The sequence below is a fragment of the Podarcis gaigeae genome, assembly GCF_964106915.1.
Source record: "Podarcis gaigeae genome assembly, chromosome: 5".
Lineage (NCBI taxonomy): Eukaryota > Metazoa > Chordata > Lepidosauria > Squamata > Lacertidae > Podarcis > Podarcis gaigeae.
The window spans coordinates 54,603,991-54,628,683 of record NC_139681.1 but is presented as its reverse complement, the minus strand read 5'-3'; the positions used below and the strand labels follow the sequence as shown (position 1 = coordinate 54,628,683).

Below are 24,693 nucleotides of genomic sequence, written 5' to 3'. Positions count from 1 at the left end.
CCTTATAGCTGGAAGAGACAAGTAAGACAGTATGGCAATACAGCCACGACTCCCAGTATAATCCCAGGTCAGAAATCAGAGACCTCAGAACCTCATGAAATAGTTGGAAGCCAGATAATTTATAGCACATCTCCACTCTGCTTGCGTTTTATTTCCTTTCTCTTTGTTATGAAATGGACAGCAGCAGGAGGATAATGAAACCTGAAACTGTTCAGATATATTCTCTGGCTTTCACCTGGAACACAGCTCAGCTGAATATATCTCATCTTCATCCTTTTCGCAATAATCATAGCCCATGCATGACAATCATGCCTGATTACTCCTCTCAAGTACTCCCCTTCCATCTCTCTCCCTTACCCCTTACACTCCGAGCTCAAACTAATAGAAAAAAACTTGATTGTTCTGTTGCAATTGTGATATCAGAATCTGGCACACAAACTTAAAAACCTGGTAAGATGGAAGGATGTTCTTGGAATAAAATATGAGGTTGGCTGATTGGCAAGGAAGATTATTGCGGTACACATTGTGCACACTCCAGGCAAAACCCCTCATGACCCCCGTGTTGATAAGGTACTTGAGGTAGAGGCAGAAGGAAACAATTAGCATCCCGATGGGACCCTTGCTTGGCTTCGATGCACTGAAATGGAGCATTCATGCAATCTGTTTTGTTGCAAGTGTGAGGGAAGGGAGATTAAAATTCAAGGAAGGAGGACAAATGATTTGCAATCAATCAGTGGAAAAGCTGTTCAAACCTGAACAAACACATAATCATCCTGGACAATGAGGGAGTCAGAGTCAATGTATCCTGGAAAAGGTTTACTTCTTATAGCTTCAGAGCAGTTCTGCATCCTGCAAGTGATGTACTGTGCATCTGAAATCACAAAAACAACAACAATGCCTTTAGCGGATGAATACTCTCAACCTTACAATGAAATATGTTCCAAATATGCTTTCATCCTTGCAATAAATTGATGCTCTTAACTAAGATTTGTCAATGTAGTTCAGAAAATAGAAGTAAAGGAATGAATTGCTCCCTCCGCACTTGCCACTGCTAGCCTACTTCTAACGGGTGGTGATGGAAAGTCTGGATAGCCAGGGTGACTTTGCTAGACATGGAAGAGATACTGGAAAAAGAAAAGAGAAAAAACTGAAACAGTGTGGTCAGAACAGCCTGTGCAGGAAACTGGAATCTCTATAATTGTTCTCCCTGCAGCCCTTCCCTACTCTAAAGATATTTCACAATCACTGAACTCATTCTAAGGTAAAGGTAAAGGTACCCCTGCCCGTACGGGCCAGTCTTGACAGACTCTGGGGTTGTGCGCCCATCTCACTTAAGAGGCCAGGGGCCAGCGCTGTCCGGAGACACTTCCGGGTCACGTGGCCAGCGTGACATTGCTGCTCTGGCGAGCCAGAGCCGCACACGGAAATGCCGTTTACCTTCCCGCTGGTAAAAGGTAAAGGTAAAGGTACCCCTGCCCGTATGGGCCAGTCTTGACAGACTCTGGGGTTGTGCGCCCATCTCACTTAAGAGGCCAGGGGCCAGCGCTGTCCGGAGACACTTCCGGGTCACGTGGCCAGCGTGACAAAGCTGCATCTAGCGAGCCAGAGCTGCACACGGAAACGGCGTTTACGTTCCCGCTGGTAAGCGGTCCCTATTTATCTACTTGCACCCGGAGGTGCTTTCGAACTGCTAGGTTGGCAGGCGCTGGGACCGAGCAGCGGGAGCGCACCCCGCCGCAGGGATTCGAACCGCCGACCTTTCGATCGGCAAGTCCTAGGTGCTGAGGCTTTAACCCACAGCGCCACCTGCGTCCCTGAACTCATTCTAGTTTCCATCAAAATTATTAAGTTGTTTAGCCAAAGCAGGGAAGTTCAAATTCACCTTAAAATTCTATAAGCATGTTTCTGGAGGTTTTCCTTCCTTGTCAAGCCAACTCTAAGGGTCTGGTAGGGAACAGAGGTATGTGGTGGAGCAACTAGTGGCCATGATAGGCTGATTTAGGCCCAACATTTCCAGTGCTTTTCTCCATGGCAAAGAAAAGTAGGTATTCTTGTGTGGATGACTTTGAAAGTGGATGCATGTTCTTCCCGTGTACATGCAACGCCTTTATAGAATTAAGTCTACACAATGATCCATCTCATAGTTGTCCTCTACTCTTCCATACTGCAGGAAGCAACTGAGTAGGGTGACTAGCAGGCATCCTCGATTTAAAGGGATGGCTGGCTCAAGTGCAGTTTAAAGATAAAGAATCCTAAGATGTGGTCTTAGACAGTTAGCACCTGGAGAGCAGACCGAGAAGTCACAGAGGTCACTTGTTCACAGTCTTCCTCACAATGTACTGTGTAGCATTTCTATATAAAGTATAGCCATTCTTTCTAAATCTGCATTCCCCATTCCTACTACTTCTCGTTTAGTTGGCAAAAGAAAACAGCTAGGAACTTTTATTAAATTGTTTTAAAAGGTATCTAAAAATAGTTTCAAGAAACACAGGACTCACTTAGGAAATACATGCAAGGCAGCAGACCCTCAAGCCTCTTTCAGAAAGAAAACATGTACAACTACCAGTACTTGAAAGGAAAGAATTAGCACAGTCATATCCAATATCAGCAGTGAGGAACATGAATGACTGAGCAAGGGAATACAGCTACATGCATATACCTAGTTAAAACATCACAGTGAATTCCTGAGTGCTGTATCTTGATGGCAATCTACGTTTACTTGAAGGAAAGAAAATGGCGATGGGAAAGAAAACGGAAGAGGAAATGAGTTTTGAAAACACTGTCTTTTCCCTCTGCAACAATGGGCAGCTGATTATGTAAACAATAAGTCCCTCTGCTTCATTATTTTCTCCCTAGAAAACTGCATAATCACCACAGGGACAAAGTAGCATTCTAAACCACAATGTTTAGCTCCCTTTGTGTATAAAAATTAATAGCAATAACTCATTAGCGCCTCAGGGATGGAAACAAAGTTTTAGTTTGGTTTGCATATGAATGCAAACCTATCTAATTTGAACTTCCCCAAACAGTCTGTAAACCGAAACGCAACAAACATTTGAAATTCGCACTTCTCTGAAATTTGTGATGCAGTTCCCTAACCATGTAATATATATAAAAGAGCATTTATAAGAGAACCATGTACCTAAAAACACATGTGTTAGTGAAACTAACATATAAAAATGCATCACGTTGGGCAAAATTGCTTTCCAATACATGTATATGAAGTAAAATCACATACAATAATGTGTATTAGGGAAAATGTGAACTCAGAGTGGCAAAACTGAATTTCAGATTGGAAAAATGAGAAACTGGGAGAAACTAAAAATGACAGCTTCATCCATCTGTACTCGCCCATAGCCTCAGTTCACTGAACTCTTTCCCACGTTAAGAGATTGATCACGGCATGACATTTTGGGAATAAAAACACTCTATTTCACTGTATTTCTAACATCCCCCACTTCCCCAAATTTCCATATGTTGGTTTCAAACCAGGGAATGCTCCATATTATATTTAGCTGCTATATTACCTGAATGTGGGAAATACACACACACACCTTGCTATGCATATACTGTATATCATGTGAATATGCTGATGGGAGCCTCAAGCTGCCCTGGTTCCTGACTGTCTGAATACATAGTGACCATGAAATCAAATGTGTCTGTCTCATACATTATGAGGCACAGAGCACACTCATGCACAGTGCATACACATGTATGTTCACTGAGATATTTGTGCACATAACTGCAGCCTCTGTTGCAATTGGTCTCAAATGTGTTGTTTTTGTAAAAGACATAAGAATATAAGAAAGTTCTGCCAAATCAGATAAAAACAGTTCAAGAATGGCTAACCCACAGTTTGAGTGTCTGACCTGGCTTTCTCTTATCCCATGCGTAGGCAAACTAAAGCCTGGGGGCCAGGTCCTTTTATTTAAAATGCATCTCTGGGTTATTTGTGGGGCATAGGAATTCGTTCATTATTTTTTTCCAAAATACAGTCCAGCCCCCCACAAGATCTGAGGGACAGTGGACAAGCCCCCTGCTGAAAAAGTTTGCTGACCCCTGTCTAATCCCATTCCCCTCACCTTGCAAGATCCTATCAATTATGGCCATGGTGACAAAAGTAGACATGGCACTTGGGTGGCTAGAGAACTTTAAAACTCTCTGCCCTGCCCAGCAGTCTGGTGGGGATGCAAATTGCCCCTCTCTGCTGTCATCAGATTGAACATTTGCTGAGCATGGAGGTTGAACAACTCAATTCTCTGTTAATCTGTGCAGATTAGCTGGAGAGGGTTATGACTTTGTCATAACCAGTCTTAGTCACATCTGCTGCTGGCAGGGGTTGTCAAGGTTGAAAGTGATGTTTGGGCTAAAGAAAGTTTGGCCCAAAGTTTGTTTGTTTCTAGGGGTAGCATACAACCATTATGATTCAAAGACAACCATGGACAGCCTTATCTTCCATGACTTTGTCTATTGTCCTTTCAGTGCTATTTAAGTCTATGACTATCACAATGAGGAAAGTGAGACAGCAAAGAAGAAAAAGAAGAAAAGGACTCAATACAAGGATTTTTAGATATTGCATTTTTACAGCTCTTTTTCAATAATTATTTCCTCTTGAGCTAGGGTGGTAGCGTTCATTGAGACACAATTCAACAACAGGTACTCTCTTGGTATGCAATCCATGAGGACTTTTTATTTACCCAGTTACACAGGAAGCACCTCATCACTTACAGTTAATTCATGTCAATTAATATATCCCATTGCTAAGCTTTGGAATTAATTTCATTCCTTTTCTGGCACAGATGTTCTGCCTCCCACTAGTAATTGGGATGTTATGCTTCTCATTTTCAGCACTCATATACCCAACAACAGCTGCTGTTTCAATTGTTATGGTAACACTGGAAATATACCAGATCTCGACTAGCAAAAAGAGATTAAGAATTGCCACACTGGCTCTGGTCTGCATGGACTGAATAGCTAGCTATTTGTCCCTTTGTTTTTCTAACCATCTAGAAACAGGTTGTTTTAACACAAGAAATGTGATACATATTCATTGATTTAGTGAAATTTACTTTCAAGTTATTTGTGCTGTATCGTGGTGGATGGGAAGCTTCTCTCTCCCAAATTCAGTCAAACTGTAGAGCTGGAGTAATCACCTTCCATTGGTGAATACTTAAAGAATAACCTGATTGGAGCAAATCTGGACATATTTTTAACTACAGCAATTATGACTCACACAGTCAATCTAAATATGTGTCTTTACCATTGTGGCCAGTAAAGGCTATGTGTAGGCTGGTTATAAAAGCACGTTTGATGTGCCTGGTGATCTACCTCTTTGATGAGATGCATAAGGAACAAAAATTCTTGAGCAGATGATCCTTACCTTAATATGGTATGTACGAAGTATATGATTCCCAAGTTCCTAATATCTGTAAAGGCTTCATTCCAAGGATATCATAATACACATCAAAATATGGCACATCAGATAAAGCTCTACAGAGGCCGTATGTTAACTGCCCTGTCATTACGGAGCAGCATTTCTCTGTCAACCTAGTCTACTACTTAATGTGTAGATTTGCCTCTGCACGTTAGAAGGGTGAGCACTTGGATGAGGCTGACTGGGTGCCTTGTATTGACAGCACAATCAGATGTGGTCAAGGACCTCTCTCACTGTTTTGAGAGCCACGACCTCATCTGTTTTAAGCAGCTTCCCTCAGGTTCCACCACAAACCACATGCCCTGCTTTTGCTAGGACAAGATGAGCACGTTGGTAGTGGGGCACAACCATTTTTTTGGGGGGAAATCCATTCTACTATGTTCTGGGCTAAGACTTAGCTTCATTTCATAAAAGTCATTCACTATATAAATAAGTACAACTCACAGGCTGAGTGGGTTTGAGGAGTAGAGATATGCAGAGAGCATTGTTGATAAGCCTGAGACATTTGAGTGGTATTTGCCCAAAATAACCTCTCATGCTTTACTAGTCCAGGGGACGTAGAGTTCAGATCCATCACCAAGAGTCTCATTGACTCTTTTCTTTTTGGAAAGGTTTGTTAGCTCAGGGACAGATTGTTTTGATAGAGCCTCCTAAAACATATTTCAAATACATGGATTGTGATGAACAAAGACGAACCATAATACCAATCCAGTGCTCAGAGCCAGGATGAATGCTAGGAATCACAGTTCTGCGCTTTCACCTTGGTAGTAAGTATGCATGTGCTGAGTTTGGGAAGGTTGACTTTAACTATTTAAGATGCTGCATATCAGATATTTAAATTAATGATACGGTAGCCCACAATTCAAACAATTTACTGTCCATTATCTTCCCTCTAGGCATTTAGTGGCAAAGACTCCACCATATTAACCCCCAAAGCATCTGTATTTGGGGTGACCTCAAAGAGGCAAAACTCCCCCTTCATTCTTCTGTTTCTAAAACTCTTTTCTGGTTCAGTTTTAAGCTTACTGCAAGCTTGCTGTGATACCCATGGGATACAAAATGAAAGCCTGAGATAAGCTTCACATGAGAGTCATTCAATGGAAAGTGCAGAAACTGACACTACTTCCACACTCATTTATTTACTTTTAGTTAAAATGGGCTTTCAGACTTCAAGAGAAACTATTAAATATAAATATGGATTTTAGTTATTTACTTTCAAAGTGTACAGTTGATCAAAAACCCTTCAGGACTTCGCAAAAGTGTTAATGGTGGGATTAAATTTATACATTGCAGCAATTAATGCTGAATGTTATTTTAACTGATACTGGATGCCATAAATATATGCTACGCAAACTATTTACTCCACTTGTTTTTAAAACTGAACTGGATATACTTATTAACTATTTGGCATAATGTGTCTAATTTTATTCTCTGTAGCTTTCCACTGCAACTCTGTCAAAATGGAATTTATCTGTTAAGGTATTTTACCAGCCTTCACCACAAGAAACACAGGCCTGCATACAACAAAATAAAATACAACAAAGCATAATATGTTACTTATTTTACTGTATACTATTGCACATAGTACAATCAATCTTAATCAATCTTAATTATGTTCCTTCCCATCTACCTCAGTTCTACCTCAGTGATAATTTCTTGGGATCTGCCTTTTACGTAGAAGCGATCCATAGGTGAGAGAGCACGAAACCTCCAAAATCTGAGTAGCAGCCTGATCCTGTGTAAAAGCTAGTATATTCTGGCTGAGTTCAATGACATGTTTGTTAATTTGTTTGTTTCATTTATTGGCAGCTCGTTATCAAAACAATCCCAGTCTGGTGTGAAAAAGTTGTGGCTACATATAAAATACATAAAAAGAACAATAATAAAACCAAACATTAAAATCACTAAAACATACTGGTATGCAGTTTACAGGTATTCAAGAAGATGGCAGAAATGGAAAAGAGGGACTTTCAGAAGCAAAACCAACTGAAACATCTCTGTTTCAACCGCAGAGAGAAGGGAATGCCATCATTCTGAAATGATTCCAAAGTTTGTGAGCTATTTTGTGGAGGAAAGAAGCCAAGATTCAAACTTCAAATATTACCCACTTCCACAGCATCCCTAAAAAAGGGCTGATCAAATGAAGCAGGCCATAAGAAGAAAAACATTTTATGCTTGTTGTTTCATTTTTATGCTTTCCTCTTGCAGATCCTACATGACTTACAAATCTTTTCTATTTCTGTATAAACTGTATTTAGCTGCAGAATATCCTTATGAGTTGCAAGCTACTTGAGAATGGCTTCCACAGCACCAAACCAGACAGCAATGTGCTGCTGCTGCTAGATCTCTCTGATGATATCCTACATCTGGATGCTCTTTCCATGACCAAATATTTACACTTGCAATAAAATGACTATGAAGAAGCAAAAGAACTTACGGCCATCCACTGTCTTTGACTCCAAATGGACTATGTCTGGCTCTTTAGTAGTACCCATCCTAGACCTGAAAAAGGAGAAATTAAAACTATAGTATTTGTATGCTGAGTTATATGGAACATTTTATACAACATTGTGTCTATTTGCATAGCTTAAATGTTTAATGGGAAATAATTTATAATTTGTTTAGAAAACAAATTCCCCCTTAATTTTCATGCAGTTATTATTTCTCTTATGAAATGAATGTGAGATTCAGGAACAACTAGAAAAGAAAATATACTTATTTGATCATAGGATCAGCAATACCAAAATATAATACGCTCAGCATAATATGTGAATAGGGGGAAAATGCTTTGTTAGATACATTTAAATGGGTTCTTATAGATCTGCTTTTAGGCAATTCTCTAAAAGAAGCTTTGTGGCCATTTGCACAATGTCACATATTATTTATGGCTCATCTCTGGATGCTAAATGAGCTGAATCCAAGTGCTAGGGAGCAGCATCTGTTGTGGTGGTGGTGGGGGACTTCCAGAAGTTGCTAGACTACAACTCCCATCATCCCTGACTACTGGCCATGCCAGCTGCAGTCCAACATCATTGGGTGGCCAGAGGCTTGTACAGCTTTGTAACAAGGAAACTACATTTCTGAGGTTTCCTTGGGAAAAGCCATAATCATTAAAGTGGTATGAGTGCTTTAAATGTATGGTGTTGCTGTGACCATAAAGTTCTCCTATATTCTTGAATCACTTCCACAAGCTACTGACAATCTGGAGATACCCTTAATCTCTGCTTTGATTTCAGTGTGTCAATCTTAGTTCTGAACATTCTAGGGCCATATTCACACCATACAGGTGAAGCACTATGGTACCTATTTTAGCAGCCATAGTACCCCCCTCCCCAAGAATTCAAGGAGCTCAGAGTTGTTAGGAAACCCCTATTCCCCTCAGAGACCTACAGTTCTGGGAGTAGTTTAACGATCAATCCCTCCTCCCAGGAAACTCTCCTTCTTTTTCATAGGTAAGAAAGACTTGTTGAAAATATCACCAGTGACTAAATTCTTGGAGAAAAACAAGGATTTAAACTAGGCAAGGATGCTCTGAATTTTCAGGACGTTTTGTTCTTAGTAGAGAAGACAGATTCATTTCTGAAGTTCATTGGTAATTTAGCAAAATCTAAATTGTGGTTAAAAGAAAATACTTGATCCATTCAATTACTTAATTTTGTTCAACAAATATGTCTGGAAGACCCTAACCCATCAGCAGCAATTCATGCGGAAGAACAAATACTGATCATTATTTCTTACTAAATTTAAGTGAATAAAAAATGATTAACATTGACAGTAGTCTATATTTGCCAAAGCCTAACTAAATTAGGTGTTCTGGGGGAAGAAACCCTGAAGCTTTTGAATTACTCTTGTCAGTACTTGCATTGGAAGTCTATCTCATCACTATGAATGTAATTCTGTTTGCAAAATAAAAAAAGATACCCATTCAACTTATATGAAAACAAGTCCAAAACACAGGCACTACTAGATAGATGATAGATGATAATAGATGATAGATGATAGATAGATAGATAGATAGATAGATAGATAGATGATAGATAGATAGATAGATAGATAGATAGATGATAGATAGATAGATAGAGATAGATAGATAGATAGATATAGATAGATAGATAGATAGATAGATAGATAGATAGATAGATAGATAATGGATAGATAATAGATAGATGATAGATATAGATAGATAGATAGATAGATGATAGATGATAGATAGATAGATGATGATAGATGATAGATAGATAGATAGATAGATAGATAGATAGATATAGATAGATGATAGATGATAGATGATAGATAGATAGATAGATAGATAGATAGATAGATAGATAGATAGATGATAGATATAGTCTGACCAATGGCTAATTCAAGGAACCCAAAATAGGCACTAATGGGAGCTTTCCCTCTATTGATAATTTTCTTTGTGTGTGTTTGCATGGGACAAGTGGAAGTGTAAATGAGCCCTCACTTGTGGCAGAATCAAAAGCAATGTGGTTTAGGCACTGAAAGCCATTAGACACATTACGAAACATTGGCTCAGGGCTTTCAAAATGTATTCTTTTTAAACGCTTTTTGATTTATAAACCAGTGAAAGATTTGGACTGACTCAAAGGTTTTAGTTGAATTAATCATGTAGGTGTTATACCATTATTAAACAAAATTGTTAAAATACATGTTAGAGCATACAAATGTGGGTAATATTCTGAGGAAATTAATAATAGTAACTGTTTGTTTAAATGAATAGCATAGAAAAGTAATTTCAGACCTTTGCTCATCAGCCAGATTTTAGTCAAATACACTTGTAAAAATACAGTACATAAATTATGTGACCAAGCAAGGTGATTCACTAACTAGTGCTTTCATGGTTAACCCTAAGTCGAGAAATCATTCTGTTTGGTTCAGCTCTGGAAGACAGGGCATATTTTCTTATAAATCAGTGTTGCCCTTTCTTTCTCTAAATAAACATTCATTTTTTAATGGTAGAAACTGTGTATTTGACAGCCATACTATCAAGGGAGTAGATATACTGCTATCCTATGGTAGAGCTTTCAATGCACATTTTGTGGGATGGATGTTGGGGCTGTGCATTGACCCCCTGATCTGATTTGTGCCCCCAGTTTGTAAATCTAAATTGGACCTGATCCAGTCTGGACCACTCTGACCTACCTCATATTTGAATCTGGATGAAAACAGAAAATGCAAATCTCTGGAAACCCCATTGACATTATGAAACTAAAATGGCCCTAACTTTTCTGTTCCTTCACACAAATCTAACCAGTGCTTTTTTTCTGGGGGTACACATACCCCTAAACATTTTCTGAATCTAAGTCTGGCCTCATTGGGGGGCAGTATATCAAGATGAGTAGGAAAATGAGAGTACCCCTGAACATTTTTTTTTAGAAAAAAAGCACTGGACCTGACAATTGGAAATATTAACCCTTAAAGAAATGATTAATTCTACCAAATCTCTGACGGGTAGCTCCAGGGGTTTTAAAATTTACTTTTTCCAAAGAAAGAATGTTTTAGAAAAACTGTGCAAATTCTCATAGTCCTATGCTTGCTGTGTTCCTTTTATCAAGATTTTAAAAGCATATGAAGGTGTTTTTTGGTGTTTTTTTAAGGCTTGAGATACCAGGCAGCACCAGGAATATGCTGGCAGAATATTTTGAACTACAAATCAATTCAGGACATTCTGATCCATTTGGTAGCTGCTTCAACCAAAGCAAGGTTTGATTATATTAATTTCATTGAATTGTAGAATTAGAAGGAACCATGAGGACCATTTAGTCTAACCCCCTGAAATGCAGGAATATTTCTGCCCAATGTGGGGCCCAAACTGACCACCCTGAGATTAAGAATCATATGCTCGTCTGACTGAGCTACCCCAGGTTCAGAAATTATATGAGCTTCCCTAGATATTATGATCAATTGTTGTTGTTCGATCCATTCCAAATTTTATCTTTTTAGAAACTGATACCAGAGCAGGGTCTTTTCCCAACCTGGTGTGTTTTCAGTAAATGTCAGAAGCATGCTACTGTTGATGCTTCCCAAATACAGGGAGCAGAGCATCTGAAAAGGGTAGCCATCCCCACAGGAAAGGGCTGCTTCAAGAATGCTGGAGGAAAACCCAATAAATTTCACTCTATGAGATGAAATTTGAAGATATGATAGCTGCTTCAGAGGGGGATGAAGCCTGCCAAACTATGGAGACAAATAGGTCCAGGAGTTTTAGGCACTTCAGGCATTATTCCACTGACAGAGAGACCTGCCAATTACAATGCTGGCTTGTTGTCAGTCTCCCTTCTTAGCATCTTTCTTATTGGGAAAAGACTCCAGAGTCAGCCAAAATCTATTACAAAGTTAGGCATCTGAAAGGCGCAACCCTCCCTCCCCCCCCAAAAAAAAACAGATTATACAGTGCAAACAAATAATTTCCCTCCCTCTTAGTTTCAAGCCAGCTAAGAAGCATCCCTGATTTCTTCTGGTTCTGATTTGGATCCAAAGCAGAATATGTGCATTGGCTCATTTCTGAAATGAAAACACTTAAGTTGGGAGAGGAGTCTGGCACTGTGAAGCCTTTCCCTTCGCCTGCAAATTTGTCTGAAAGGGGCTTTCATTTCTGGATTCTGCAGGCATTAAATGGTGACTTCATGCATGCTGTGTTAACTTAGACAATTTGGCCAACTGAAATTTCCCTTTAACTCAAACTAGAATATGGTTCACTGTCTACGTACAGCAGGGTCAAAATGAATATAAAATCCACCATTCAAAGAAAGTTGTTCAATCAGCAATGGATTTAGTCTGACACTTTCATATGGTTGTGTGCATGTGTGTTTTCAAAAGACTATCAAATGGTGGTGGAGAAGCAGATTACTAATCAATTTACATGCAAGTTATATCTGTCAAGTAAAGCTGGAATCACAAAACATAAACCAAATCCTGTCCCTTTAGATGTTTCCCTTTTCAGAGACTTTGAAAAGTCACTGGTTTATCTTTCAGGTGGCATTTTGTCTCTCTTTAGAGCAGTTGACGGTATTACTTAATAAATGCTGTAAAGTCACATAATGTCCTGATGCAGATAACAGAGGAAGCACTGAAGAAATAAAGAACCGTGACAGAGGAGGACGTGATTTGTATTCAAATCTACCAAGGCAATACAGTGCCAAGTTGTGAACTGAAGGAGATTCTTTCAGGTGGAAGCAGAGCAAGCTATTTCCTCCCGTAACCGAGAAAGACCTTGGGTGATATATTATCCATACCCTAAAAGAGCTGCACCTTGAAGTTTAGATTCACAAAAAACAGTTTTCCTATTGCACTCGTCCTTGGCCAGTCTTGTGCAAAGAAGTCACCGAGCTTTCCAAAACTGTAGCAATGTGGATCCTTCCATTTATTCATGAAAAATGCTTGCAACCCCACCTTTCCATTATAAAACTACTGGAGGCAGCTAACAGCAGGACAAAATAATAAAATAATCTTATTCTCTCGCTTTCCATTTCAGTTGCAAAGTATCCAAAAAGCATCACCATAATATAGGGGAAATAGCTGTGTAAATTTAGCAGATGTATTTATTTTTAAAAGAAATTCATTTCCAAATTAAAGTAACTTTTTATTTTTGACATTAGTCTACTATGGAACTCAGGGTAGCACACATGGGCATATCCTATTTTATTCTCATATCAAAAATATAACAAAATTTAGTCCGATAAATGGTGACTTATTTGAGATCAATAGTAAGCTTCATGACCGTGTTATATCTAGGCAAGTTGAATTAACTGTGCACTGGCAACTTAAGTACATTCAGTCTTCAGACTGTCTGCCCCCACACCCTCCCCTTCAATTGAATTTGGTGAAACCTAATTGTAGGCCTGTGTTTTAGAGCCCTGCCAGGAAGAAGAATGTAGAATGTTTTTATTTTTTTAATCTTTTGTAAGCTGAGCAGGGAAGGCCATTGAAGCATGGCCACCCCTGTTCTGTAGAATCACACTCCTTTCAAGATGTGAGAGCAGCTCACTTCTGCACTTTCTGGAAACAACTGAAGAGATGTTTGTTCTGACAGACTTTCCCAGATGGGTAAATGGGCCTTGGTCACAAGTGTCCACTTGTTAGGGTTTTTACCCTTGTTTTAAATGTCTCTGTTGTTTTTGTGTTTTTAACCTTTAGTTATCTGATGTGTAAATCACCTTGAGACGTAGTGGTTTAGATGGTTATTAGTACATTAATGATAACCAATGCTTGGTACATGGTACAACAGATGACTCCTGAGAGGTGTCCAGGGCACTTTCTAGTCCTGTTATGTTGGATGAGTTTTATTTAGTAAGGCTTGAGGATGTGGACAAGGTGCTTGGATCGGTCAGGGCGACCACTTGCACTTTGGACCCTTGCTCCTCTTGGATGAAAAAAAAACTAGCAGGGAGGGGACAGATGGTTGGGCCAGGGAGGTAATTAATGCCTCCTTGAGAGAGGGGGTGGCCCTTACCTGCTCTTGGCACTCTTGGAGGAAATTGATTCTCTAAATCCATTTCCATCTAGGTTTAAGCCCAGTAATGGCACAGAAACTGCTTGGAGTGCCTCTGTTGGGAGAGACACAGTGAAAATGTGTCACGGTTAATTCTCTTTGGCATATCAGTGGCTTTCAGTACCATCAACCATGGTATCCTTTGGTCCTAGTTAGAGGTGGGTGGTTTTGTGGTGTTTCCGGTTCTGCTTGGTTCTGCTTCCAGAGGGTGATGTTTGAGGAGTGCTCTTTGGCCCCATGGAGGCTTCAATGAGGGGTTGCTCAGAGTTCAAACCACTGAGTGGGGTCATCTGGCGTTTTGGACTACATTGTCAGCAATATGCTGATGCTACACAGCTCTACTTCTACTTTACATCTGCAATGGATGTGCTGGGCTTTGCCTCAGTTAATGGATTGGATGAGAGCCAACAAACTGAAGCTCAATCTGGATAATTCTGAGACCCAGTTAATGGGTGGTTCCCTAGATTAGATGGATGGGAGGTTGCCTGCTTTTGATGGGTTTATAAAAGGCATTAACCCTTAAAGAAATGATTAACTCTACCAAATCTCTGATGGATAGCTCCAGCGGTTTTTAAATTTACTTTTTCCAAAAAAAGTATGTTTTAAAAATACTGTGCAAATTCTCATAGTCCTATGCTTGCTGTGTTCCTTTCATCAAGATATGAGCATATGAAGGTGGGTTTTTTTAAGGCTTGAGATACTAGACATGGGCAGGCAGCACTGGGAAGACGTTGGCAGAACATTTACACTCAGAGAAAGTGTAAACCATGTCAGTGTTTGTAAAAAGCAAAAAAAGAAGAAGAAGAAGAAGAAGAAGGAAAGGGTTCTGACCTCCCTTTGTCTCTTCAGCCTGGTCCTCGGACCCTTGTCGGCACAAAAGAGTCCACGAGAATATCCTTGCAGAGTTTTATTCTTAAAAGTCTTTGTGCAAAACACGACTGAATAACTATACACACCAGCACTAACCAACCAACCAACCCAAACACCAGCCTCAGCAACAAACTAACATTTCTCACTTATATATACAACTTGGTGCAGACCGCTGAGTCATGCTGACCCAGCTTTATTTGCATTAAAGAAACAGCGGCCATTTTAGCCGTGACAAACCAAGCATGGCCAAATGTGGCCCTCCAGCTGTTTTGGGACTACAACTCCCATCATCCCTAGCTAAAAGGACCAGTGGTCAGGGATGATGTGAATTGTGGTCCCAAAACAGCTGTTGGGCCAAGTTTGGCCATGCTTGGTTTACACTCTCTCTGAAGGAGCAGGAATGATCCTGGCCTGACAGGACTCGCTGCCAATTACCGTAGTTTCCGGGTCCAGTTCAAAGTGCTTTCTTTTCTTTTCTTTTCTTTTCTTTTCTTTTCTTTTCTTTTCTTTTCTTTTCCTTTTTCTCTTCTCTTCTCTTCCTATAAAGCCTTGAATAGCTAAGTACCACAATACCTCAAGGATTGCCTCTCTCCATATTAGCCTATCCAGACCCTGCAATAATCATCTGAGGCTCTTCTTCATGCACCTCCTCCATGAGAAGCTCAGCCTTTTTTGTAGTTGCTCCCTGCCTGTGAATCCTCTCTCCAGGGAAGCTCACCTGGTACCTTTACTACATATTCAAGCCAATATATTCCTCTTCTCTCAGGCCTTTAAAACTGTGTTTGTAGACTTTTGTTTTTGTTATTATGCCGTATATTTTTGTGCTTTTATATTGTAAACTTTCTTGTGATCTTCAAATGAAGAGTGGTATGGAAATTTAATAAAATGATATTAATAAAAATAATAATTATACTTCTCCTATATTTTATCCTCAAAGTAACCCTGTGAGGTAGCTTATGCCGAGACATAACAATTGGCCCAAACTCAAGCTGTGTGCAACATGCTCTGCCTACTCAATATGCCCCTTAAAAATGTGGTTTTTTTTTGGGGGGGGGTTATTGGATTATTATTTTTTTTATTTTGATTATGTATTTTGTGTTTTTATATTGTGATTTTATCCTATGAACCACCCCGAGAACCGTGGGTATAGGGTGGTATAAAAATTTAATAAATAAAAAGAAATAATTATAAAGTAGGTCATCTCATTTCCAAATGAATAAACTTTACTTTGTGAGTAAAAGGCAATAATCTGAAAAGTTATCCAGAAGCATGGTTAAGAACGTAAACAGCTCAAGATATACTTTGCCTTAAACCGTGGAATTGCAGGAAATGGGTTTTTTAAATATTTTCAAGATTAAGATTACAGTTATTGCATACATCTAAAGTTCTGCTCACCAAAACTTTATAACCTAGGTCTAAAACTGTTCATGCATGATTTATAGTTTAAACATAGCCATATTTTTTTCTTCATCCTTTTTTTTACTGTCAGTCTTTATCATGAGTACGCACCATTGCTCCTAGGGTCTCTAGTCCACTAGCAGAAATACCTAATGTAGATTTACACTGTGACATATACTGTATGTTTTACTTATGGCTTTCATGTTTTACTTATGGAATTGTTTGGCTGGAATTTTAAAGCAAATGGTGGGAGAGTTAGAGACTAGTGGAGGTAGGGGGTGGAATTTCAAGACAGAGTCATTCCAATGGGAATAGAAAACTGATGTTCCTGGCTGCCTTTGCAGAAAACGGTTATAATGCTATGAAAAATGTAAGACCCCCTCAAAAGCTTCTATTACAAAGTTGCTTCCTAAAATTTTAATCACTCTCAAACATTTCAAGTCACCATAAGGGCTTCAAAGCTTCAAAAGAATTTATGTCGAGGCCCAGAAATAAAAGTACAACAGTTATTTTGTTTTATATGAGTATGTAACGGAGACAGGATTTTTTTTTTGTTTTTTAAATAGATCCATGCCCATTTTTTCTTTTATTTCAGAAAGTAAGTGTCAAGAGCAACTAGTGTGATGTGTTGAACTAACTGGTAAGCTTTATCTCAGAATTAGAGAAATGTAATATTGAGAGTGAGCTGCTACTCCTACCTCCAGCTGTGAGGAATAGCCTTCTGTATCTCAAAAGCATCATCAAACGGGACATCAGAGCCAAAGAATAACAGCACCAAATATACATGCCTCAGTTTAGGACAATTTATGCCCTGGAAACTAGCATTTTGCCAGGTACATTTCAAGCTCCTGAGGTTCCTCAACACATAAACTTGCCTTGCATCGATGCATTCAGCTTCTGCTAGTACTGCATAACTCCTTTCTTCCTTTGGCTATGCGATATATTTCCATTCTATCCTACTTTCTCATTATCTTGCTTATGGCTAATAAGGCCCGACACTTATGAGCTATGTTATTCTTCCCTGCAAACTACATTCTACCATTAGGAAACAAAGAACTCCTTTCCACCCACATCTATACCATTCTGCTTGTGTGAAGAGGCAAAAGAAGCAAAGCAAAGTTTGGTCACCCCACAGGGGAAAATATAGTGCCCTGCCCACAGCTGCACTTGTGCTCAGTGGGGATAGATTCTGGAATCCATACCATGGTTTATAATTCCATGGTTGAGCCCACATTAGGAAATGTGCTTTTGAACACGTGAAGCGGAGGAAGGGGGTGTGGTGGGTGCGGGCTGCCCCGGGTGTCACCACTGAGGGGGTGACAAAATGCCTGGCGGCACTCACTGTGAGGCTTGCAGCGCGCCCAAGCCATGCATCTCTCCTGGGAGAGACGTGGTGGCTTGGGCGTGTGCAGACTCCATGCTGCCCAAACAGTCTGCCCACTGCCTCCCCCTCAGCTGTAGGGCAGCTGAGTGGGAGGAGGGAGGCAGACTCCGGAGGCCTCACAGTGCCCCTATGGGCGGCTCACCCCACCATTGCCCCGCCCCATGGGCGGTTCTCTCTGCCCCTGGGCATGCCGCCCCAGGCGCCTAAGCAGCTTCCTCCGCCAGTGGGGAAGAGTATGCCTTTCACTCATTACTGAACACCACCACGCACCCACAGAAAGAATGGTTCAGACTTATAGGTAAGGATGTCAGAAGAGTTTGTCAGGTGGGCTTCCTTCTGTCCCCCCTTTAACCCCTCATCAGAGTGCAGACTCTTGCCAGGAATGCTTTTTACCTTAGTTCTCTACAACAAAAGTTTTGTCTGCTGTTTTCCTAACAGGCAGTATTATACATAAATCACTTTGTAACACACATTATTTACATTTTCATTGATTTATAATTGCAGCTGTCCCATCCAGTGATTCACTGCTTTTATTTTTTCCTCAACTCTTTTTTACTTTGTGTAAGTGGTTTTGCTGATAGAAGCAGACTCTATGCAATCCTAACCTTGTCTACTCAGATTTAAACTCCACTGAATTCAATGGGACTTGTTTCTAAATAAGGAGAGTAGAATATCAGTCTTACTCGGCTACTTCTTGTCAATTTTAAAAATCAATGAAAAACATCATGGGGGGGTTTCCACATGCAACAAGACTCTTTGATGTGCTGCAAAAGGCTAGCAGGGTCATTCCTCTGGAAATTCATTAACTTTGAAAGGGAACACATAAAAAGTAACTGATTCCTAAATATTGGTTGGTCAAAATATGCATGCCTATTATAAGGAATAAGATATGTAAAATACATGTATTTCTACATCAGTGAAATAATCTGTTTTTAATACCAGGACTGAACTAAAATCCCCTCATTTTTCTCTATAAAAGATATAAATATAATCCAGATTTCCCCACCACCTCTCATCTTTGAGATCACCCGTGAAAAGTGTTCTGTCCTAGGAATTTTCACTGCCATAAACACATTTCAATGTAAGTTTACTATTGCTGCTGTTGATAGAGTGCCTAAATTTATAGGTGTTAAACACTCACTGTAAATAAAATCACCAGGAATTGGGATACACAGATGCCAAACCACGACATATCCGGGTGGAAATCAGTACAAATGTCTGGGGAAGTCTGGATGTAAGGCAGCAAATGTTGGCTGAAAAACAGCAATTTCCTATGTGATTTTGCCAAAAAAGCTCAACAACTTTGGGTTCCCCCAAAAAGTTCAACAACCTTTCTACCTTTGAAGGTAACCCGGAAACTACAACCAATCCAGAATGCAGCAGCTAGACTGGTGACTGGGAGTGGCCTCTGAGACCACATAACACCGGTCTTGAAAGACATTGGCTCCTGGTATGTTTCTGAGCACAATTCAAAGTGTTGGTGCTGACCTTTAAAGCCCTAAATGGCCTCGGTCCAGTATACCTGAAGGAGTGTGTCCACCACCATCATTCTGCCTGGGCACTGAGGCCCAGCGCCGTTCCCTCGCTGCGAGAAGCCAAGTTACAGGGAACCAGGCACAGGACCTTCTTGGTAGTGGCACCTGCCCTGTGGAACACCCTCCCACCACATGTCAAAGAGAAAAACAACCACCAGACTTTTAGAAGACATCTGAAGAAGGCAGCACTGTTTAGGGAAGCTTTTAATGTTTGACGGACTATTGTATTTTAATATTTTGTTGGAAGCCGCCCAGAGTGGTTAGGGAAACCCAGCCAGATGGGCGGGGTATAAATAAATGATGGTGATGATGTCTGGATTTGCACTGTTTGAAATATGGCAACCCTACTCCAGCAGGAAAAATGGTATAATAGTACTACAGCAGCAAAATATTACAGCCATCACAACAAAGCAACCTTTGCAACAGAGAAGCAAGCACTGAATGTAGCTGCTTGGTCACAGTGGATAAAATATGCAACATTAATACAGATAATCCTGGAGGGAAAAACAAAGCCTGCAACTTTGCTTTTACATTCTCAGTAGGCTACTACATCAACAAATCTTCATGAGCCAGTGTGGTGTAGTGGTCAAGAGCGGTAGTCTCGTAATCTGGGGAACCGGGTTCACGTCTCCGCTCCTCCACATGCAGCTGCTAGTTGCACTTCTCTGAAGTCTCTCAGCCCCACTCACCTCACAGAGTGTTTGTTGTGGGGGAGAAAGGAAAAGGAGAATGTTAGCCACTTTGAGACTCCTTAAAGGGAGTGGGCGGGATATCGAATCCAAACTACTCCTCCTCCTCCTCTTCTTCTTCTTCTTCTTCTTCTTCTTCTTCTTCTTCTTCATGCACTGCTGCTCAAATTTATCAAGCTCTTGTTTAATAACAACAACAACAACAACAACAACTAATAAGGGTGGTTTTGGGGTTTTGTTTTGTTTCGTGTTTTTTGTTTTGCCACTACCATTCTGGCAAGACTATTTCAAAACTGCACTCCTAATATTTATACACTGCCCTGATCTCCAGTGCAGCTTTATTAATGGGCAGCTTAAACCTATTTGTTCTTTAAGACTTACTCTAATCAAAACTGTGCTCTTCATTTCTAAGCAGATTTGTTGTTGCTTCCCGTTCTCCTTTTTCCAAGACTCTGGCTGTATTTCTCAAAAACTGGGTTCCCTTTTCATATCACTTATTTTCTTTGCCCAAGAAATTCAATAAAGATCTTGTCAGGTAGAGTCTTCCACCTATTATATTTATTTTTACGAGTGTGAAAAAGTCTATAACTCATAGACAGCAATGGAAGAGAAGTGCCAGTGAGTCAAACTTTTCTTTGCTCTAAAGACGCATAATCAAACAGGCAATAAAGATCATCAGCACCTGGTATTTCATCATTACAACAGTTTTTTCAGCAAGGTAATTATTCACTGAAAGTTCAGATCAATAAGAGTCACATTTCATTCCTAAGCAGTTGTAAGAACTAAACTTTAACATTTACATATAGCTGACAGCTGCAATTTATTTATATTTTGGGTTGTCAAATGTTTGGGAGCTGAAAGGTGAAAGGCTGACATCCTGCAAATGCCCTACCAAGACATCTTGTGCTTTGGGCACCACCTTGTTTTTTTTTGGAAATTCAAGACCCTATGTAGAATTTCAGGATACAGGAAAAGAAACTGTGGTAGTCAAAGGCAATTTTGGAAACATTCTTAACATTTACACATTGAACATTTTGGTTTAGAAGTACTGTTTTTCTTTTACAATGAGCATGTAACGCTTCACTTGTTTCCATGCATTCAGCAGTCCTAGAGGTCAGTGCTTAAACAGAACTTGAAATTATTCCTCACATTTGCTGAGCTAGTTATAGCTTCATCAATTCTTGGCATTTGTGCTATATTTTGCTATGGGCTCCTCTTTGTAGTCAAAATAATAACAGCACCAGTAATAACTAGTTCTATCTATTTAGCACTTTTACAAAATCCCCAACCCATTTTATATACATTGCATTATTATTATTATTATTATTATTATTATTATTATTATTATTATTATTATTATTATTTTATAATTCTTACAGCAACCTTGTAAAGTAGGCTAGAGTTATTATCCCAATATTACAGATGGGATGGGACTGAGGCTGAGAGACACTAGCTTGCCTTTAGTACCCCTCAGTGAGTCAATGGCTGAGCTGAAAGTTGAACATGTCCTAGCTCATACTTTTCATATTCTTGCTCCCAAACCACCCACCTTGTACCTACTTCTGGCTTCCCATGGACTAAACCACAGCCAATTCTGCTTCCAGGCACATTTGTGACATTAACACAGGTCTTCTACTTTGGTGATCACTCGTAGCCAAGTAAGATTGTCTTCCATAAACATGGTTTTAACAATGAGCCCGTAAGTGACTGTAGAGGCCAATTCTGGATCCACACATCCTTCCACAGTGGGGACATTGGTTTCCGGGCGGGAGTTGATCACAGTGTGAATTTGCCAAGTGTGCCTTCCTCCTAGCAGGTTTCTCCCTTGCATCCTGAGTTCAAGTGTCTTCGAAGCCCATAACACCTTTGGTAAAGGCTGTTCACCAGCTGGAGCACTCGCAGGCCAGTGTTTCACAGTTGTCAGTGTTTATACCTCAGGTTAAGTACTTAATTCATTCTGGAGGTCTGTTCTTAACCTGAAGCACCACTTTAGCTAATGGGGCCTCCTGCTGTCACTGTGCCGCCGCTGCACGATTTCTGTTCTTATCCTGAAGCAAAGTTCTTAACCCGAGGTACTATTTTTAGGTTAGTGGAGTCTGTAACCTGAAGCGTCTGTAACCTGAAGCGTATGTAACCTGAGGTACCACTGTACTACATTTTTTTAGATTTGCCTTGAGAAAATCTTTAAACCTCTTTTGTTGACCACCAGCATTACGCTTTCCATTTTTAAGTTCAGAATAGAGGAATTGCTTTGGAAGACGATCATCAGGCATCCACACAACATAACCAGTCCAACAAAGCTGATGCTGAAGAATCATTGCTTCAACACTTCGCTTCTTCCAGTACACTGATATTAGTTTGTCTGTCTTCCCAAGTGATGTGTAAAATTTTTCAGAGACACCGTTGATGGAATCTTTCGAGGAGTTGGAGATGGTGTTTATAAGTGGTCCATGTTCCACAAGCATATAGTAAGGTTGGTAGTAGAATAGCTTTGTAAACAAGTATTTTGGTTTCCCTGCGAATGTCCCGGCCCTCAAACACTCTGCACTTCAGTCGGGAGAAAGCCGTACTCGCAGAGCTCCGATGATGCTGGATTTTGGCTTCAATGTTGGCCCTTGTGGAAAGATAACTGATTGACATTTTCCAATGTTACACCATTGAGTTGGATTTGTGGCACTGCAGAGGGGTTATTTTGTACTTGTTGGTGCAGCACTTTGGTTTTTTGGATGTTGAGTGATAGGCCAAGCTTTTCGTAAGCTTCTGCAAAGATATTTAGGATGGTTCGGAGGTAATCCTCTGAGCGTGCGCACACTACGTTGTCATCAGCATACTGAAGCTCTATGACGGAAGTTACGGTAACCTTACTCTTTGCTTTCAGCCTGCTCAGATTGAAGAGCTTTCCATCTGTTTGATATATGATTTCTACTCCGGTGGGGAGTTTCCCTTCAACAAAGTGCAGGATCATGGTAATGAAAATAATGAATAGAGTTGGGGCAATAACACAACCCTGTTTAACACCTGATCCCACTGTGAATGGTTCACTTTGAGAGCCATTGTTATCTGCAATTGTTGCTGTCATATTATCATGGAAGAGCTGAATGATGTTTACAAATTTGTCTGGGCAGCCAATTTTCAGAAGGACAGTCCACAGGGCATTACAATTTACAGTGTTGAAAGCCTTAGTCAGGTCAATAAACGCCATATACAGGGGTTGGTTTTGCTCTCTGCAAAGAGCTGTGAAAATCATGTCCACTTCCCCCTAGAAGGTCAAAAACCATTTTGGGATTTGGGAAGGGTCACCCTATGGCTGCCTATGGATACTACAGTTACATGAGCAGGATCTTTCCCACAGTCCCATTTGCACGGGAAAGATCTACACAATTATCAAATAAGTTGAGGGTCAGGGTAATATTTATTTTGTAAAACCAACAACAACATATGGCTGTGGGGTGGGGGAGAGAGGTTACATCTCCTTCTCGCCCCTATATTCTCTACCAAGACCAGGGGGTGAGAAATTTCTGTAGGGTGCTCATTTGCAGGGTGTGAAGCCCACTTGCAAAGAAGCACTCCGCACCATGCAGGATCAGTGCCTCCACCGATAAGAGCCATTGATCAGGGACAGACCTGAGTCAAGGAAAAAGAGCCAGGTGGTGAATATCTTGGTTAATAAGCAAAGGAAGGTGGGGGCACCACTCCACTTCTGAAATCCATGGAGGGTCATTTTTCCATTCACTTCCTCTCAACCATTTACTTATCCTCATTATACATCTTCATCTTAGCTAGTGGGCGAGTTTTACCATTTGTTTTGTCTCCACATGGAAGAGGAATGCAATAACTTCAGGCTCGGGTGGGCAAAACTCTCTGTAGAGATTCACAGGTGCTCAATATGTGCATGTTTATGACTAATGATGCTTATTTATGGATGGGGTGATGATGTTCTTTCTCCTTTCTATGAACCTAATCACAAACAAGAGCTAGGAATATATGATACAGTCATTCTCTTTGTGATTTTATCTGTAAATTTCACCATCTATGGAAATTGGGATAGGCCAGCTATTTACGTGTTAAGGTTCCCAAACCACCCTTGAAATAATTCACAATAGACACAGAATTATGGTTTAAGGTTTTTGGCATAACTTTGGACACAACTTTATTGATTACAGCATGTGAGTGGTTGCTTAGGCATTGGTTCCCGACTAGCTGCACCTGACCTTGGCAGGGCAGCACTGACGCCTGGACTCTGGCAGATGTCAGTTAGGGAAAACAATATGGGGGAAGTCTGAGCTGAACACCAGTCTCTAACCTCACCCCAAATGCTACCAGGGGTTCTGACGTGGCCCTAGCCCTTTGACAGGGGTTCAGACAAGAGCAAAGCGAGCCCCTAGATTTTTTTAATGGAATACCCTTGCAGCAGCAACTTGGAGGGGCAGGCACAGGCAACCACATCATCTCCACCAACCAATTGAACCTAACCGTCAACCTTACAAAGTTGTGATGATTTGCTATGCAGAGGACAAAAACCAAAAGGCACCAGTCAATCAGCCTATGGCAAAATTCCTACTAGGCCTCTGCTCCAAAGCAAACAACCCCATGACAGGCATAGCATGATCAATAAGCCCCTAAATATAGGAAGGGAGGATGGGTGGCCCCTCAGTTGCCAATCACTAACTCCCTGAGCCAAATTTCTTCCCCAACAACCGAGGGGCGACCAATTGGGAGTTGAGGCCATCCAATCGTACCTGCCCCAGCAACAGCAGGGCAGTTTGGGTGACCTCACCACAACACGTTCTCTCCGTGATGGAGGACACAATTTCCTTGACGGTGGATTTTAGGCCTGGTTTCATATAAATGTAAAGTCAGAATTCAGTAAG

The 24,693-nt window shown here is 40.5% G+C and overlaps 1 protein-coding gene and 1 long non-coding RNA gene across 9 annotated transcripts in view; one reads left to right on the top strand and one right to left on the bottom strand.

Moving 5' to 3' along the window:
• SORCS1 (sortilin related VPS10 domain containing receptor 1) overlaps positions 1-24,693 on the bottom strand; it is a 435,672-nt gene that overhangs the window by 148,550 nt on the left and 262,429 nt on the right. For all 8 annotated transcript variants that reach the window (XM_083741539.1, XM_083741538.1, XM_083741541.1 and 5 more), the window contains exons 6-7: positions 7,872-7,936; positions 753-871 (exon numbers count right to left, since the gene is read on the bottom strand). In XM_083741539.1, the coding sequence (XP_083597665.1) occupies positions 753-871; positions 7,872-7,936 (184 nt within the window). The remainder of the gene's footprint in view (positions 1-752; positions 872-7,871; positions 7,937-24,693) is intronic.
• LOC310845873 overlaps positions 1-24,693 on the top strand; it is a 74,170-nt gene that overhangs the window by 19,394 nt on the left and 30,083 nt on the right. The gene's annotated exons all lie outside the window — the stretch shown is intronic.